An 18481-nucleotide genomic window follows, 5' to 3' on the forward strand; every position below is an offset into this window, starting at 1 on the left:
ATGGCGCATTTTAGGCAGTGTTACTTACGGACATGGTTTATGGCTGGAAGAAGTTGCCCTGTGAGGAGAGCCAAACTGTTCATTATTATGATAGCAGACTTTCAGAATGAAACAGCCACAAATATTTACTATGTTACCTCACTATTGTCTAAATTAGTTCACTGAACCCACAACAAGGCCAACTGTACTAAGGTACAATATGTTGCAGAGGTTGATACCACGTCTTTAAGTCATGGTTGGCCCAAAATCGGATCCCAGTTGCTACCCGTGTTCTACCGTCTATACTACAAGCTGCTAAACACCACGTTCTCTATAAATGTACTTAGTTCTCAAAATCTTTTTTAATTCTTTTTATATTGCAAGGTCAAGCCTTTTCAGCTAGCAAAGAGGCCATCAACGTGTCTGAAAGGTATCAAAGCCGCATGTGTCATCGAAGGGAAAAATGACGCAAGAGCGAAAATACATTCGACTTTTCTAACTCATTTCTGACATTCGGAGAGATCGGCTAAAAGATTAACTCCTCTGTTGGGTAAGGTTGCGGTAGTTTTCTGAAAACTAAGGTAATCAGTGATTATCTCCTGTCAGCTCTACTTTTCTGAGTGTCACTTTTTACTGTCAACGTTTTGTCCGTTACATCATGTTTATTTAGGCCGATCTGAGAACTGTTAACGTTTTTTTTTTTTAATATTTCCATGAAAGATATTAATCGCGGTAGGTGATTTACTGAATATGTCCTCCTTTTCTTCTGCAAGAAAACAAGACATTAATATTTCTGTGAATGTCTCTACGTCCTTGAAATGAGGACGTTCCTATTATAGCATGTTCATGAGTGGTGGCTATCATATTTGAGACAGTTAAGGGCTTAGTCAGAGCTTCATTACTCAGCTTAAGTCGAACTTCTGCTTTTGCACAATGTCAATAAACAAAAAAAAAACACAGGAAACCGTCTTGTGTTTGTATTCCCTCAATATTTTCCCCATTGCTGCTTTAATATCCTTCTGGCGGTCTTTGGAAGGAGCGATGCTTTTTTTAGTTAGGTCCAAAGCAAAGGTCAACCCCCGAACAGCAACACACACATGAAGACCTGCATCTGAACTGCACTCAACTTCCTTTCATCTTTGGCGTCCCTCTCTCCCTAACTCAACATAGTGAAAGGATGCCCGGGATACCTTTTGAAATCTTCTAATTTAATTTGATAGAAAAACAAATACTCAGGGGAAGAGGGAGACTAGAAACGAGTGGGAGTTGTTGGAGGGACGACACAAAGAGATGGAGCGTTACATGTAGGGAAGGAGTTGTGGTGGCAGTGGGGTTGTTAGAGATTGGTGGGAGGCCGAAAGGGACCTTGGGAGTGAGTAAGAATGAGCCGAAACATCCAGTTCCAGTTTGAGGTCGTAAACTTCTCTTTGCTCTGATCTAGGTGGCCGCCATGTTCACCCCGCCAATGCATCTGAGATCTCTGTACTTCATCTGTGCTGTAGAAAGCCACTGATAGCACAGATAAGTAACATCCTATTTTATAGCTCTTTTGTGTCACGTAATTCATGAGGTGGGTTTGCAAAGGATGTCTTGTTCAGTTTAGCGGTTGTTCTACAAAGAATTGCTGGATGAAAAAGCATAAATCTTAATATTAATATACTTAGTGGTGAGAATGTTAAGCTGTGCAGGCATACTAAGAATTGTACAGTGGTCAATCCACTGAATTGTCGGCTGTCAATTCTATTGAATTGAAAGAAAAAGAAAACCCTTAAGTGTTGTTTCACTGTTGGTGATTATTTCAGGACAAAAAAATGAAACACAAATGCAAAATGAGAATATTTTTCACTTTACACATGTCTCATGTTGGGCCAACTCGAATGCAGTACCTCATGTCTGTCACATGGCCACATTCCTAAAAGACACACACACTAAACAATTACATTGAGTTACAAGCTTTGTCAACAAAACTACATACTATATTTACCACCAACAATCCAGGTGTCCCCCACCTACTGGCCTAAATTGGCTGGAATAGGCTCCAGCACCCCTATAACCCATTGTGAGGAGAAACAGGACAGAAAATGAATTCATATTAATTCAAGTTCTTGTGTTTGTGTACTATAAAAAAGTTTGCTCTACTTACCATAAACACCACTTTCTCACACGGGGTTACATGCATGCGTCCGTCTCCAGATTCATGTGCTCAGTCGTTCCAAGTGCTACAATGATTTTGACTGGGTTGCTCCTTCTTCCCTCGGGAGAGCCTTATTGAAGAGTGTTGGCTCGCACTCCCCTATCTCAAGCTCTAGGAGCCTGGCCAAGGCATAGCAGAGCCAGCACGCTGGTTGTAGCGAGACACCATCCCGGTTTATCTACATAGAAGGTGGACCTGCTTTCAACTATTTACACAGGGATTGATTGCCACAACAGCGTTCTTCCACACTAAAAACCTGTTCTGAAGTAGAGTTGGGGATGTGTTCATGTCCAAAATGTGGACACATAACCGTTACTTGTTGGGTTTTTATTCATTGGTACCGATTAACCTCACACTAGGTTCACAACAACATAAGAGGCAATGCTAAATGAGAACACTAGGAAGACAATTTCTACGTGGAAAAATGTGCCACTGTCAAAGCATTTGGTGTGATCACTGGGCCACACCTACACACGCCAAACCACAAAAACATGAAGTGTTTTGTATTTTTTATTGAGAACTTGCACCCATTAGACATATCTCACAGTGATGGGCTCTTCTCAAAGTGCACACACATTTTCTTACTCGGTCTCTCTCGTTCCAGTGAACATTATTCTGAAATACTCTCACGAATTCACAATGGAACATACAATACACATGGTGCTGATTGTGTTGCATTTGCAACAAAATATATATTTTGGAGGCTTTACAATTTTTTTTCTTTCTGATGCTACAAATATACGGCTGTCATAATATTACAGCGGATTTCGCTGGTATGGTGATTTTAGTCCAAAGTAGTGTATAGCAATGCTAAGCAATACTAGGCATAAAAAAGGAAAATGTAATTGCTTTAAATATATATATATATATATATATATATATATATATATATATATATATATATATATATATATATATATATATATATATATATATATATATATATATATATATATATATATATATATATATATAAATATAATATAATATAATATATATATCATAAGATAAAGATATTACATTTCATGGGACATTGTAAGTGACAGCTACAATTAGATATTTTGGGAAGGAAGAACACAGCAACTTTATGAATCCCTTCATTTTTATATTCAATAATACATCAAGGGTGTGGGAAACTTGGTAGATCGTACTCCGCTACAGATGTGAGCAGGGTGGAGAGTTCAAAGAGGGATAATAGTCAACTTTATTTTGGAGTCTTTAATCGGTCAGTTTGTCTCTTGGGTGTGTGAGGGCACACTGAACTCAAAGACGATGACCTTTAATTGGCGCTAATGGAGTGCTCATTAATGGCTGGCTCTGTTCAAAATCTCTTCAGCCAGTTATTTTACAGTAATCTAGCAAATGGGTGAGGAGGGGATAAAATACAAACAAAAATGTAGAAATTGAGAAGCACTGCCAGCAACAAAAAAAGTATAAACGAGAGCAAAGAGGGAGAGTGGGAAAGCATGAAGAAAACAAACAAAGAGAAAGAAAAAAGGATGAGAAGAGGGAGAAACAATCGAGGCCTGCTTCCTGGCAGCCTCAGCTGCGTGCACATCTGTGTGTAAACGGTCAGAGTAGACCCCCACGTGTTTGCTCAGGTCGCCTGATTGCCTTTCCTTCCTCTTCTCTATCCCACTAAAGACCCGCTGTCCTTCCTCTCACTCCAATCAGCGCGGCCAAGAAAGAGGGTGGCGAGCAAAGGGAGACATAGAGACTCCCGCTGAACTTTTCTCATGACTCAGTATTTGTCGCCGCAAATTCTTGTGTATTGTGTTTTTGTTACCTGTTTGAATAAAAGTCCAAACTTTGCTCGGGCGAACATGTGGTCATGTATTTGTGTCACTTTGGAGTGGACTTCCTTGGACTTGGCGCCACAATGAGTGCTTCTTAACAAGACCACACCACAGGTCCAGGAGGGGCCTGACCAAACCAGTTCCACGCGTTGTCGATCACACAACTTCTCCTTATACATTGGATATCATTTCCGAGTTTGATCAGCACTTTTGATCATTTATTTCTTTATACAAAGCATTTTTTTAATTCTGTTCATCTTCTGTTCTCCCTGATCAAGGTTCAGATACTAAAAATTGTAAAATGGTGGAAAAAGTTTGTTAAGAGAAAGACAGAGACCAAAGTTAAGAAGCAGTGACATAAGTATTAAACTTTATTTTCTTCACGTTTTGTGCAATGGAAAAATGATAAAAACGCACAGCTGAGGGGAATTTTTATCCATTAGTCAGTGTTGTCCTTTGCGTCATGACCATGAAATCAAACTCAGAACATATTTCATACTCTTTGACAAAAGCTTGAAAAGTGAAAATAAATTATTGTAGCAATAATTATAACATCAAATATAACAACCATAATAGCCATTAAGCATTTAAAAACACTCTATTTACTGCTCCACTCCATAAAAGGCCATTATTAAAAACGGGTGAACTTGTGTCCAGCATGTGAGGAGAGCACAGTTTTATGTGTTTTCTACAGTCTGACCCGAAAGTCTGTTGCTGCTTTTTTTTCCAGCCAGGCCTTCATTTCAAGCACTGAAATGTCTGAAGGCCTCAGCCGCGTGCTCATATGTCAGAATATAAGGAGATGGCGTGTAGCGACGACTTTTTAAGACCTCATGAGATTTGAGGTGGGTACCAGAGTGACATGAGTGAGCGGAAATTTTGACAAGGGTCGACATTCTCTCCAGTCCCACGGTCCTCAGTCACCGAAAACGCACGGTGCTCCTCGCAGTCGGCCCGAGCCCCTCTTCTTCCATTGTTCCATTCGCCAGGTTTGACTTAAATAGACACGCGCGTTTTTAAGTCCAACTGAGCTCTGCTCTTGTTTATGACACGTCAGGTCTGCTCAGCTTCCGGCGAATTGTGAAAGAGGGTGGGAGGGCCTTTAATGTTAATGGCAACACGGTGGCTCATACAGGGAAAGCGCTTCAGTGAGGTTCTGCCCAAACCGGCGAGCGGTTGGTGTGGTGGGGGGGCCCGAATGAAGGGTGAATGGGCGTGGGAGTCGGCAGCATGTGTCCCGAGTGACTGAAGGGGGGTAAGTGACCCATGTGGGTCATGTGGCTGGTGAGGCCGGGGCCAGCGCCAAAGGGTGACGCCTTGTCCTGCATGCACTTGGTTAGCTCGTCGTAGCCGTCGCTGGAGCGCTTGTTCCTCTTGGACTTGCTCGACATCTTGCGGTTGCGCGTCTGGATGCCCTCTTTCTTCATCGTCAGTGGTCTGTTGACCTGTGAAGAACGGCACATTAGCCCGACACGTCCGGCACAAAAGCCGCACTCACATCATGAATACGACGTTTCGATTGTGCCTTTGACAAGTGAAATGTCTTGTGAAGCCTAACTCAAACCAGTATGCTACTCCTAATGAGCAGCTGTTTTGCATATGCTAGAGTTGCATTATAAGGTGAGTCGGGGGACTGTTTGGCTTTTGTCTAATTCAAAACCAAACAGTCGTCTCGGTCAATTTGAATACATGAGGATGAGGGCCTGGTTGGATATGAAAGGAGCAGCCGCAGACAAATCCTCATCAGTGTAACCGACGCCGTTACGCTGAAAGACGGTCCCACCCCACTGCCTCTCGGGGGAGTAACGCCCCCCATTGAAACAACGATGGATTAATAATAATAATAATAAAGGGGGGGTCAGTAGGTTCTGCTTCACGCTCACTCTTTCTCTGCTTTTGAATCGATAAAAGCTGTCCGCCCACTTGACCAGTTAACGACCAGTAGAATCCCCCACCTCACCCTACACTCCCTTCAATCATGATTTTCTTGTGGGGGGCTACTTACGTTGTGGAGTTTAAAGTAAAGGCCGCAGGCATTGCACACGGGGTCTCCGTTGCCATTGCGTCTCCATAGGGTCGTAGTGGTGGTCTGGCAGTTTGCACAGCAGGTGCCTGCACGTCGAGCAGCCGACTGCGGGAAGCAGAAAAAAATGCCATCAATAATACATTTCTAGCTTACTCACTTGTTGACAAGAGAACATGACACTAAATGTACAACTTGATCACTCATCTGTACTAGCTTAACATAAGCATAAAAAAAAATACAATTGTAACCACTTCAAATCTCTTTTCATTTTTTAAGCAAAAACATTTTGGAGAATTTTCAAAATATTGGCCATGACAGACAACACATTTCATTTAAACCAGGACGACTGCATTTAAATGTTCACGTTTCAGTGCAATGAACGGTGCTAGACGTCCAATGCGTTTAGAGTGGGAGGGCTGACGGCAAACATTTTCTTGCAGTCAAAATGGGTTGAAAGTCAATAACCATGAGCAGCAGCCAACGAGTTAACTACAGCATCTTATAAAGCAGGAAATAGTAGAAAACAAGCATAAAAAAACTCACAATCCCACCTGGCATTGGACTGCTTTGTCCATTGCGGATCAATTCTACACACATAATCGGAAACACTAACTTTACATACAAGAACCCTGCGGGTGCTTGTGTGAGTGGCATCCTTTTTTTTCTCTAAATTCAACCCAGGTGGAAGTTTCTGTTAATGGACCAACTGACCACATTCCTATTCCATTTCTTTTTTTTTCTTTTCGAAATATTGCAATGTAGTTAACATTTCTGTCTATCCGACTTGTACACAGAGAGAATGATAAGCACGACATGGACATAAATCTGTGTATTTTCCAATCCCCTGTCCCACTCGGTCCATCTCTTCAGAGGGAATAAGCGGCTCCTCTAGTGTTGTGATAATCTCTTTACAGTATATGTCAGTCTGGCCAGAGAGAATGCAGCGTGCCGGGTGAAGGCGGAAACAGCCGGGAGCCTGACTTCCTTATCTGGGCCGGGCAGATATCCGGATAGGAAACAACTGGATGCCCCTTTGAACACGGCTCTGACAAACACTTGAGTTGGAAATGCAAAAGCTGCCGGCGCATAGGCCAGCCCAGTGGAAAATGGGAATGGACTTTTCGCTTAGGAAGAGTACCTAAGCAGTGAAGGAATTTTCATTACGGACTCCACAGTGTTCTGGGGAGGAGGGAGGGATCTTATGGAAACATTCTATCGCAAATTCTATCAGTTTTCAATTTGGAAGAAATTACAATTTACAGAAAATGATTTATTTTTTTGTTTCTTTGTTTCAATAATCATCTAATCTATTGCTCATGTAGAAAAATATTTCCATGAATTTAAATAGTATGGTACACAAGCAATGACTAAATATTTCAATACTATTATTCTAGTTATTTTTACAACTGAAAAATGTCAAATTTTCTCATCTGCGGCAAAGCATGTCATTTACGCCACTATGGTGTTAACTACACCAACATGGGTATTGCTATCAGTAACAGTATCAGAAGTACCAGCAATAATGATAGCAGGAACAATGGCAATAGTAGCTGTATTTAAACGGGCTATGAAGGTGGATCATCAGGGGGTGAGAGCAACAAACAATTCCAGGAAGATGATAGGGAAAATATAACTTTCCTGGAATTGTGTTGAAGGCATCTGCTTTTTGCTCATATTTGGGTGGCTTCCGACACGCAAGTGGGACTCACCAGTCGACGTTTGGGCTTGATGAGCGGCCGGTTCTGTCCGTTCATCTTGTGGTACAATCCGCAGGCATTGCACAGGTAATGGCCCGTACCGTCCCGTCGCCACAGAGGAGTGGACGTGGCGCCACAGTTCACACATTCACGGCCCTCTGCATATAATTCAAGAGGGGACAAGAAGATATTTTATATAATTAAACCTATCTTAGTTCATCACCAACACATTGCGCTTGTTTACTGCTACTCTGACCCGAGCCTGGTTGACCCATAACGGGTCTCGTGACATGTCCCGACCAGAGTGCATAAGCGTGTCATTAAGTTGGTCATGGGCAACAACAAGAGGTCAGCCAGAACATGTCCAGAGGTGTCAATAGGGCACAGTATCCAATTAGAACTTCAGGACAGCCACGATAAGAGGTTGTTGTGAAGGTGTTCATGCGTATGACATTTGAACGGGCATTTCGTAAAACCTGCTTTTCTCCGTTGTTCAAGTCCCACATACCAAAAGACTTCAAATGGCCTGTTTCTCAACTGTTCTTCTAATTCAAGTATCCCTGGAGTATCGCCTCATTATTACTGCTATAATACCAGCGACACCCGAACGTCCCACCCTCGAGCTCCACAATGGAATCTGGCCTGAGCCAAAAGCCATGTTCCTATTGAAATGCGCCTGCTTTCTTTCATACCTCGCTCATCTCGAGCGTTTTGCAAGTCCGGCGACCACATTAAAGAAGGGTCATTAGTGCTTTAAATATTCATCAGCAAGTACTGATGTCTTGTGCAAGGTTCAGTGTTGAAATTAAAAAATGGGAAGATGAAAGCTGAGAAAAGTAAGGAAAGAGGAGGGGTTGGGGTTTTGAGAGTAATTCAACAGGAAGCCACTGTAAGGTATATGTGACGACAGCTGAAATGTCAGCGTGGCATTTTGCACGCCAGTCAATCAACATTTACCGGTGCTGGACATCCACTTTAACAGATAAGCGCCTTTTAATGCCACACCTGATATGTTCCTGATTATGGGCCCGCGTCTATTAAAATGTCACAAGAAAACATTTTTCACCTACAAAAGCTCACATCAGTCAGATGATCTGAGTGGCAGCATTGCATGAAACAAATGAGGATAAGTGAGGTGATTACTGAACCTATAATATATTTTCCTTTTATTTTTACTGAACTATATTTCAATATATTGATGATTATAAATTTAAAATGTGAACAGTTTTAGTTAAAAATAAATAAGAAAAAAAACATTAGTAGGATATTTCGATTATAGTGTATTAGACATAATACTGCTGCGTCGGTTTAGTTGGCCGTCACTTTTTAGTGAGTCAAAGCCGTTTTGAAAACACACAAACAGCGGGGATCTGTCGCCTGTTCTTTGTTAACTGGAGGGAGCTGCAGGGAGGGGAGAGGTCGTGATTTGTTCACTTGGAGGTATACAGGATGTGGCAGGAGCCAGGGCGTCGTGACTCCTTCGTTTTTAAGTGCAATAAAGGGCGCATTGAAAGAAAAACAAGTCGACGGCACGACCACCGCGCATCTGCTCCATTGTCACAAAGAAGACGCGCATTCGAATTTTGCCCTATTTGTTCTCGACAAAGATGTAGGATAAATGCATTCCATTGAAAAATGTGCAATAGGCAAAAACGTGTTGGGATTTTTTTTAAATTCATTATACAGTCGAATAAAATGTTGACTCTATTTAAACAATTAATCTGTCGATGAATAGTAATACGTATCATGACTAACAATACAATATTCAACATCCCGTCATTTTTCATATTTATCGCTAATTGCGTAACTCATTTTCCACCTAAAAGGAATCATATGTTTCCATTTAACAACGTCGTTCTGGACTTGCGCGTATTTAGCTACGGAAGGTGTGTGTGTGCGTGTGTGTGACGCTCAATTACAAAATTGCCGTTCTTTTTTTCCATTGGATTAAATGAAGAAATGCATCGTATTTAAAAACGTCGATCTCAAAGATCCATTTGTTTAATAAAATCAGTATGGTGATAATTTAGCGTGAATAAAAACGGGGCAGGAATTGATTAGAATAATGAAGAAACTCACCTGAGCTCGAGCGGGCTTTGCTTTTGCACTTTGGCGTAAAGCTCGACGACGAGCCGAGAAGGCTGCCCGGGTGGAACAGACTGCCGCTGTACTCGTGGGGTGGGTGCAAGGGGTAGGCCGGGTACGTGGGGATGGGGTGATGCGTGGCCAGGCCCTGGCCGTTCATCGAGGCCAGACCGCCGCGCAGAGGGCTGCAACTCTCCATCTTCATGCCGTCCGTCAACTGTACTTGATACTTGAGCGACTCCTTTTCGTCCATCCTGGTGGATGTGGACGTGGGCGAAGTGGGCCCGGGGTCCGGGGACACGTCTTTGGGCGGGGTAGGGGGGAAGCTGTAGAGGTGCGGGCTCGAATGGCTCGCCGGGGTGAGCGACGACACGGGAGCCGTGCCGGTGTTGCTGCTGCAAGGGTAGCCGGAGCTGTTCGGGTGGAGGCCCTGCTTGCTGAAGTGACTCACCGCCCAAGCGTTATGGTGGTGGGCAGCGGACAGAGCTGCCTTGCCGGGGTCCAGCCAGGGGATACCGGGGCTGTGAATCAGGTGTGGTCGGCAGACCTGATTCCCAGTGAGGCGAGCTGAAATTGCAGACAGCTTACTCATATTTGTTTTTTCTTCTTCTTGGCTTTTTTTAACGAAACGCGTCAAAATAAATTCCCAAAAAATACCTGCAGTGTTATTAAACCCGGACCAGGTTAGCAATTAACTTCACCTTTCGTCGAAATGATGGGAAAATGGAACCAACTAAATTTTCCATTTGGATTAATCTTTACATCGCCTGCAGCTCTTGGAGTAACGATTGTTATTGGTAAATTTGCGGTTTTTATTTTATATCCGGGAAGTGCCTCTCTCTCCCCCTCTCGCTCTCTCTCCCCTCGAAAACTCCTGCCCCAGCACAGAGGGGTTAAATGACACACTTCCCTTTCCTCTTGCTGCCATAGAAATTCCTTTTATGTTGCTGAACATATACACACAAATGTCATTTTGGACTTTTGGGGCAGATTGCCTGCTCACTCTATGAATTATAATTATTTTTGCTTCGCCCTAATAAAAAAAACATACCTATTATAGTTTATTTCGATTTTTTCCCGTTATATCCCTTGTTCTACTCATCCCGTATAAAAAAAAATACTGCGTTTCCTACCGTGCGCTTGGCTGTAGGTGACCCTGGCCCTAGAGTTGGCGTAGTAGGGGTTCCCCTGGGAGTCCAAGTGGTTGAGAAACATGTCTACTTCATCTTGCGGCAGCAAAGGTGCCATGGGCTCCATGTAGTTGTGGCCAAGACCGTGATGGTGCGAGTCCGGGTGCTGGCCGTTCAGCACGGCGTGGTGGTGCGCCATCCACCGGGACTGATCAGCTGCTGCGACTTCCATGGTTTTGACGCCGGATTGCCCTCCAAAGCAAATTTAATCCTCTTGATATTAAAAAAAAAATGACGCTCCTCGTGCTCTGCGAAAGTCTCAACTGTGTTGATTTGAATTCAAGGGAGGGGGTGGATCCTCAGACGAGATGGTCTTTTTCCCCTCCAGCTCGTTGCATTACCTACAAAATAGAAATGACGTTACTTTAAATAAAAACGTTGGATTAATAGCAAGGATAAAACGCGTGATCGAGGAAGAAAACCAGTGGCGTCTTTCTGGTCTGAGAAAAAAAATGCTAAATATCTCTCGGGTGAAGCTACCTGTTGCGATATTCGATCAGCTGACTGGAAGTTGGATGTGACAGCAGCCTCCTGATCCGCGCACAGCTCTGGATCATTAATGAGACTGATGCGACTGTCGCCAGTAAATTCCCATATCAAGCCACGCGGGGGCGGAGCTCAGTGCTGCGGGCCAATCACGAGCCGCACCGCCGCAATTGGCTCGCAGCATCCAAGCAGTCTCTTTGCCTTTCTTTCTTTCTCCTTTTTTTCTTTTTCTTTTTTTTTTGTCTCGATGCCAATTGAAGTGAAAGACTTCTCAATCAGCGGCGTAATATCTCAGCTGTCTCATCGCGCTCCACAATGGCGACGCAATCGGCCGCCGATAATCGTTTTTTAGCGCTTTAAGGAGCACACTGAACACCGCTCACGAGCTAATATGCTTATTTAGGGAATATAATTCCACACAAATTCGACTTTGTACTCCTTTGAAGCAGTCAGTGAGCGTACGGTATAATACAATCATTATGGCTCCCATTTGTTGAAATCGGAGCATTTCAGTTGTTGGATGAGCCATACAAAGCAGGCAATAATTGTTTGGTATGCTGTTGTTATGTAAATAGACTGCGTTTTTAGCACCTCTAAAACCAACAAGAGGAGGAGTCGATTTATGACCCGACATTCGGCCCATTGTTCGCAGCGTCTAATTGTCTTTAATTAGTAGTTGAGCATTCCACTTGTGAAAACAGAGGGTGTTTTTTGTCTCGGGGACTGGGCTATCAAACCCAGTTTGCATACTAATGGGGTCCTTTTCTTTGCGGCTGGCACCAGGCATGGGCGCAGGACATTACCTATATATGCTGAGCACCCAAGTGGTCCTAAGGACCCCATATACAACACTCCAAACAAAACGTCCTTGGAATTGCCTGCTTTCGCTTTCACCACATGTTCAAATGTTTTTTTTCCACATAAAAAAACACGATTGTATTTTCTATATATTTGACTGGTAGACAATTCGAACTGTTGGGGGCCTAAGAATGTCTCGCCGCCACACAGACGCCTGGATTTGAGGTCGGGGTGGGGGTGCTTCTGATACCTTGACAAATTCTCCAGGTAAAAGACCCCTTCTATCCCTAATGACCGACAATCAGCTTGTGTGCGTGTCTGTGCGTGTGTGTGCGTGCGTGCGTGTGTGTGCGTGTGTTTGTCAGTCAGCAGACAGTCCTTAAATCACTGGCATTTTGCCAGAGGGAGGGAGTTGATGAGCTCAGCCCAAAGAGCTTGTCAACCCCTAAAACTAACAAATTAGTGCAGTATGGCGACCACCTGAATAACTCACATTCCACCGGAACACGCCATAAAGACAGGTGGAGAGGGGGGCTCCTTGCTAAAGGCACTGTCGCTTGTAAATGAGTGGATTATGATGCAGAATGCCAGGGAAAAAAAGGGCTGTGCTCCTCATCTTGCATGAGGCCTTATAGTGGAAGAGAATGTCAGACGCGCTGCTGCAGTCCCATTGTCGTTGGCATGTTTGCCAAATGGATTACTCAGCAGGATTTAGCCCTCTGTCATTTCTACCTTCATTAATCCCATTTGTATCTCCGGTGGAACAAAAGACAAGTGAGTGTGAGGTGATTGTGGGGATGGGGGCTCTTTGTCAAGGACACAGCAGCATTGTTTCACGTTGGGATGCTATCCTAAATGCACACTCTCTTATGCAATGGTTTAAACCTGTGTGAAACAACTGTATCACTGCAGCCACTAATGAACAACAAGATTATCATTCCCATCCACACTGGTATTATTATGAAATGGGATTGGCCGTATCTACCTGTTTGCTCCCATTGGGCATCGCGATCCATCATTATCCAGAGTGGAAGTGTGTGACTGTTCAAAAGTGTGCACATTTTGTGTGTGTTTATCTGAAAGGGGGGTTTTGGGGTGGCTTGCCATGTGGGTCTTGTGAAGATAAGCAGAGGCAGAGAGGGGAGAGAATGACACAGAGCAGCTGAAGCATTATTGTCCCCTTTACTCACGCCTAATTAGATGGAGCCAGGGCACCCGGGGGCTTTGGAGCCACCATGCAGCACCTCAGTCATAAGAGCATCTATCTGCAATGAGTGAAGCCTGGGCGCAGCGATGGGAGATCCCAGGGCTTGTCTTCCTATCGTGAACTTTGAATTCTTTTTGCCAGTTGACAAAGTTGACTTTTCCTTTTCTGTTCTGGCAGGGGTGACAACATGATGTTATTCCACAAACTTCTCATTATAGAGCTCGACATATGCATGTTTTGTCGTCACTGATTTCTGGATGGGCAGTCATTGTTTTCATGATTTAAAAAAAAGGATAATCCCAAGGCAATGTATGCACACAAGGTTTTTTTGTTGTTGTTGAAAATATCACATCAAATTATGTTACGATCTACAAATTACAGTACTGCCCATAAGCACAATAATGTATTTTTGGTGACCAATTCTCAACAAAGTTTTGAAAAAAAATCAAATAGGAAAATAACTATAAACTTAACCTCAATGCTATAAATACGATAAATAATAGATTAATATTTTATCTAACATTGAAGGCCTTAAGAGTGAGAGAGAGTGAGATAGAGAGAGAGAGAGTGAGAGAGGGAGAGAGAGAGTGAGGGAGAGAGAGAGGTGGGTAAAGATTTACTGCAACAATGGAACGATGTATAAAATAGTGTAAACGTTCCACCCAAATGTTGCAGGAAAGAATAGTACAAAATACATAAATGTTCTAATTTGATTAAAAATTGACTGACTCCACAAAGCGTGGAATGCCCTTAGATTTACAGACTGTCAGATAGTCTCACTCACCCATTGCTTCCAGCTCTGTCCTCCATGAAATGACATCAAAAACACAGCCACCACTGAGAGAGATTAAGTTTTCCTCCTAAAATATACATTGGAAGAAATAGTATAATTGCAGCGTTGCGTCAAATCGGTCGGAGGAGTTGTGTTTACGTGCGTTGCGTGTGCGTGTGTGGGTGTGTATGTGTGTGTGTGTGTGTGTTCAGACGGGAGGCACATTTTTCCAGGCAGCACCAACATTAGCTTCCGGTGTTCCCAGCAGTGATGGGCTGGCCAATTTTAAGGTAACATCCTCCACCTGATAGTTTTGCATCATCATTATCATTATCACTATCAACATCATCATCATCTTCACCATCATTATTATCATCATCATCATCATCATTCATCATCATTATAAATAAGTGCATGAGGAAATTTAGAGATGAAAAGATTAAGAGCTACAAACCTTTTTTGAGTTAAACATTGATTTCGTTGCAATGAACATTTCTTTTCTTCGAGTTCCTGCCAAAACAACACGAATATTCGAAAGAGCTCTCTTCATGTATAGTAGTACACCACACAAGCACAACTCTAATGCAATCCATTATTATGTCATATTTTAGTTGTGGCTATCGCGAGATTTTGTGAGCAATCTTGCACTTTATGTGACAATATTTGGGGTCGTATGATGGGATTTTAAAAAAAGTAAATAAGTATATATATATATATATATATATATATATATATATATATATATATATATATATATATATATATATATATATATATATATATATATATATACGTAATGACAATAAATGCATTCAATTCGTGTGTGTCATAAATTTGCATTTTCTTGTATGTTTGTTTTTGCAATATGGCTAAAATTTGTTGATCCGTGTTGGAGGAAAAAAAATAACAACGTTGTTTCCCCCCGCCCCCTTGGTGTGTGTGGATGCATGTGTGCTGTATATGACATGCAGGGAATCGCCCAACTTTTGTAAAAAATGCAAAGCTCTTCAAATCTCCTGCACGCGACCTGCGCTCGTGCGCGTCGCTGGTGCAGGGCAGGTGCAAAAAGAGAAGCCAGAAGCCCTGCAAGCCTCGTGAGCCCTTCAACCCCGGCTTGTGCTCCCAAGAGTGCACACGCTCACAAAACAGAGCAGAAAGAAAGGCTGAAAGGCTCAGACAGCAAAAAGAATACAAAGAAATGCCAGTTTCGATTGAATTAAATGCTTTTGTTTCTGTGTTTAAACTCAGCAGAGCAATGATGCCAAAGCTCAGGGTGTCCACCAAGCATAGGTGGCATGGCCATAACTGGAACTAAAAATGTCTGTTCATATTTTTGAAATCACGTTTTGAGAATGAAATCCGTTTAAAAATAATCACACTTTTTGATTAAATTAATAAAGTACTAGTGCTAGACAGTTATTAAAATTAACTGTGCATCGTTGTCTTCAATTCAAGTACACTATTATTTTAAATGTGCTGCTATGAATGAAAAAGTTATATTTGGAGAAGAACTTGATGTTATTATTTAGCCAATAGCTGTCAAATATATAATATAAAATTCAATGTAAATATCAACTTTAAATACTGCCTATAATATAATATTAGGGCAACTAATATTTATTGACACTTAAGAAATTGTTGTTCTCAATTGTGTGTTTTTTTCTTTCTTTTCAATTGTTAACTTCAGAATCAGACTCGGATAAAGCAGACAAAAGACGAAAAATTTTCATTGGTGTGTCTGATGATTAATTAGCAATTCAAATATTAAAATAGTTGTTAAAATAATGAGTACATATCCTTGTTTATCCGAGTGATTTAAACATTGATATAAAAATGCAATCATTGCTGCAGGTACTACTTAAAAAAAACTAATAATTGTAATAATAATAATAATAATGACTGATTTATCTATTCATATTTTTGTGTGTCTATGCCTTTTTCCTCCTGAAATGATACTAATACTAGTACTGCGTCAGATGCCAGGACCCTTCTTCTGCTTGTTCTTCTTCTCCTCCTTCTGATTATTACCACGGGTAATATTTCATGGGCACCACGCAATCTTTGTTCCCCGTGAAGATAATAAATGGCCTAATCGTTATCAGCAAACTGCTGGGGGTGTCAGCGCCGACCGAGGCTGGAAGCGGGGGTCCAAAGTGCCGCTGAATAAATTGGTGTTCCTTATCTCTGGCTCCCAGATTATCGCCGCCTTTTCAAACTTGCACAACAAATACATTGAATGCATCTAATGCATCATTTGTGTGCGGGGGGAGATCGTGTAGGTCGATAGAGACAGATAGGCGCAGAGAATGAGAAATATTTACACGGATACGAGCTGTGCAGCCAATATAAAGCTGCATTTGGCGTTTATTGGCCAGGTCATCTGTACACACACACTTAACATATCAATACCAGCTATATTAAATATACATCACATTGATATGATGCCTATCTTTCTGATTAGTCTCATCTCGGTTTTTGAATTTGGGCTCACCTTGTCACAAATAGTTTGGTGGCACAACAATCGTTTCAAAATGAGATTCATGGGCTGTCTTTTAATTATATCTCCATAAGCACATTTTGTTGTTATTTTTTTATAGCCCTTAAAATTATTTGCTTTGGATTGCTCCTGCATTTTCCATTTAGTGTGTCATCATATACGATTTCTTTCAATGTACCTGTTTTATGAGCCTTACGACACTTCCATTCACCTTACTCAAATATGACCTTTTTTCGCACAAGTACATTTGAAATTGTAAATGTTGCCAGCCAGCCAAACCACTGTGCATGCGTTTATAATGGAGCATTAGATGTCATGCACTATTTATGGGTGACACTTGGTTTTTTTTTTTACTTCATCTCAAACACACACACACGCACACGCGCACACGCGCAAAAACCCACTCACATAGGCGCGCGCGCGCACACACACATAAATACGCACCTTTTAATACCGCCGCATCTCCAGCAGCCCCGGTGGTGCTCTGATGGTCTCCTAGACAACCAAGATAACGGTGCAGCAGTTTTCCATATCGGCCCTGGAGTCTATTATAGCACGGGATTAGCTTTTCCGAAAAGGTCAGACGCAAAGTCACCAAACCTGCTTTTTTTGCCCCCTTTCTCCCCGCCTGGCCTCCACGCGAACCTGCATTCATAAACATAACATGTGCCATTTGATTTGATGAAATTAGACTAAGAATGTTGCTCGTGGCCGTGTATATACTTGAAAGTTGCCAGAGCAGAAAGAGGAACCCGCTTGCATTCGCAACTCGAGGCCTCAAAATTCTGCAGGAGTAAATCGACAGTTATGTAGCGACCCCTGGTGTAGGAGCGATGCCATGGTATCAAGGAGGAGCAGCCATGTGTGAGATTGATTCTAGTCCACTCACTCACTCACTGACTCACTCTATGCATAGATGTTCGTGAAGGATTGAACTATTTAGGAGTTGTAACAATGCAACCAGCCCCAAAGCAGGAGTCAGGCTATTACACAGCCGGAATGTTCCAGCTGGGATTCCCGGTGGCTGCACGGGAAGTGAAAGGAGCTCTGACAGGAAGTGTGCTCTCATGGAGGGCCAGCATTTGGGCGTCCAGAGAGGGAGCGAGATGTTTCCTGTTGGCGCTTGCCACATGTTTAGACGCCTCGCTCGCAGTCTGATGGCCCTTTTGCTTTTTCAGGTCACTCAATAGCTCAACCTTTTACATGCTTTGCGGTGAGCCTGCACAGTATGAGAATGGAGAAGTGGTATTCAAAGATAGTCCTGAAGCGGCACACTTCTGATGGAACCACACATTTTATTTAGTTACTTAGACAGCATAGGAGACAAATGCGTTGCACGTTTGAGGTTTGGGGGTGTCTTGGCCGTGTCGTGTTCAGTTCAAGCACAGGTGTCAAAGTGGCTGCCCGGGGGTCAGATCCGCGTTATTTTGTGCAAACTAAATCTTGGGTGTGACTTCATGTTTTATGCAGATTATAGATGTATGAAGAATAATTACTGTTCTTGCATTTTTTAATTACTTAAATAAATATACATGTTTAACCACCCCTCAAATTTCTAGTATGTTTGCCATTAGTTTTTGTCAATGAATAAAAAACATTTTTAAATATCTAAAAATAAATACATAAATTAAACCATATATTTCCTGTTTCTCACTTCATTCTTAATTTTTGTCAGCCTCACAGTTTAGTCCCCATTTCTATCCAAAATACTGCAAATCAAGTCAAACTGAACCCGAACTTCCCAAATGTTAACA

At 42.3% G+C, this 18481-nt stretch overlaps 1 protein-coding gene across 3 annotated transcripts; it reads right to left on the reverse strand.

Annotated features, from left to right (window-relative positions):
• Window positions 1-4311: 4311 nt before the first annotated feature.
• gata2a (GATA binding protein 2a) lies at window positions 4312-14422 on the reverse strand. Of its 3 annotated transcripts, none has more exons than XM_077603230.1 (6): window positions 14243-14422; window positions 10911-11308; window positions 9772-10344; window positions 7705-7862; window positions 5975-6100; window positions 4312-5414 (listed from the first exon to the last, which is right to left on the reverse strand). In XM_077603230.1, the coding sequence occupies exons 2-6, from the start codon at window positions 11137-11139 to the stop codon at window positions 5115-5117; spliced, it is 1386 nt and encodes a 461-aa protein (XP_077459356.1). In that variant the 5' UTR covers window positions 11140-11308; window positions 14243-14422; the 3' UTR covers window positions 4312-5114. The 3 variants fall into 3 exon arrangements, with proteins under 3 accessions (XP_077459356.1, XP_077459357.1, XP_077459355.1); XM_077603231.1 differs by lacking the exon at window positions 14243-14422 and adding an exon at window positions 11448-11567 and having other exon boundaries at window positions 7705-7850; XM_077603229.1 differs by lacking the exon at window positions 14243-14422 and adding an exon at window positions 11448-11567.
• Window positions 14423-18481: the final 4059 nt, after the last annotated feature.

This window comes from Stigmatopora argus, chromosome 6 (assembly GCF_051989625.1).
Source record: "Stigmatopora argus isolate UIUO_Sarg chromosome 6, RoL_Sarg_1.0, whole genome shotgun sequence".
Classification (NCBI taxonomy): domain Eukaryota; kingdom Metazoa; phylum Chordata; class Actinopteri; order Syngnathiformes; family Syngnathidae; genus Stigmatopora; species Stigmatopora argus.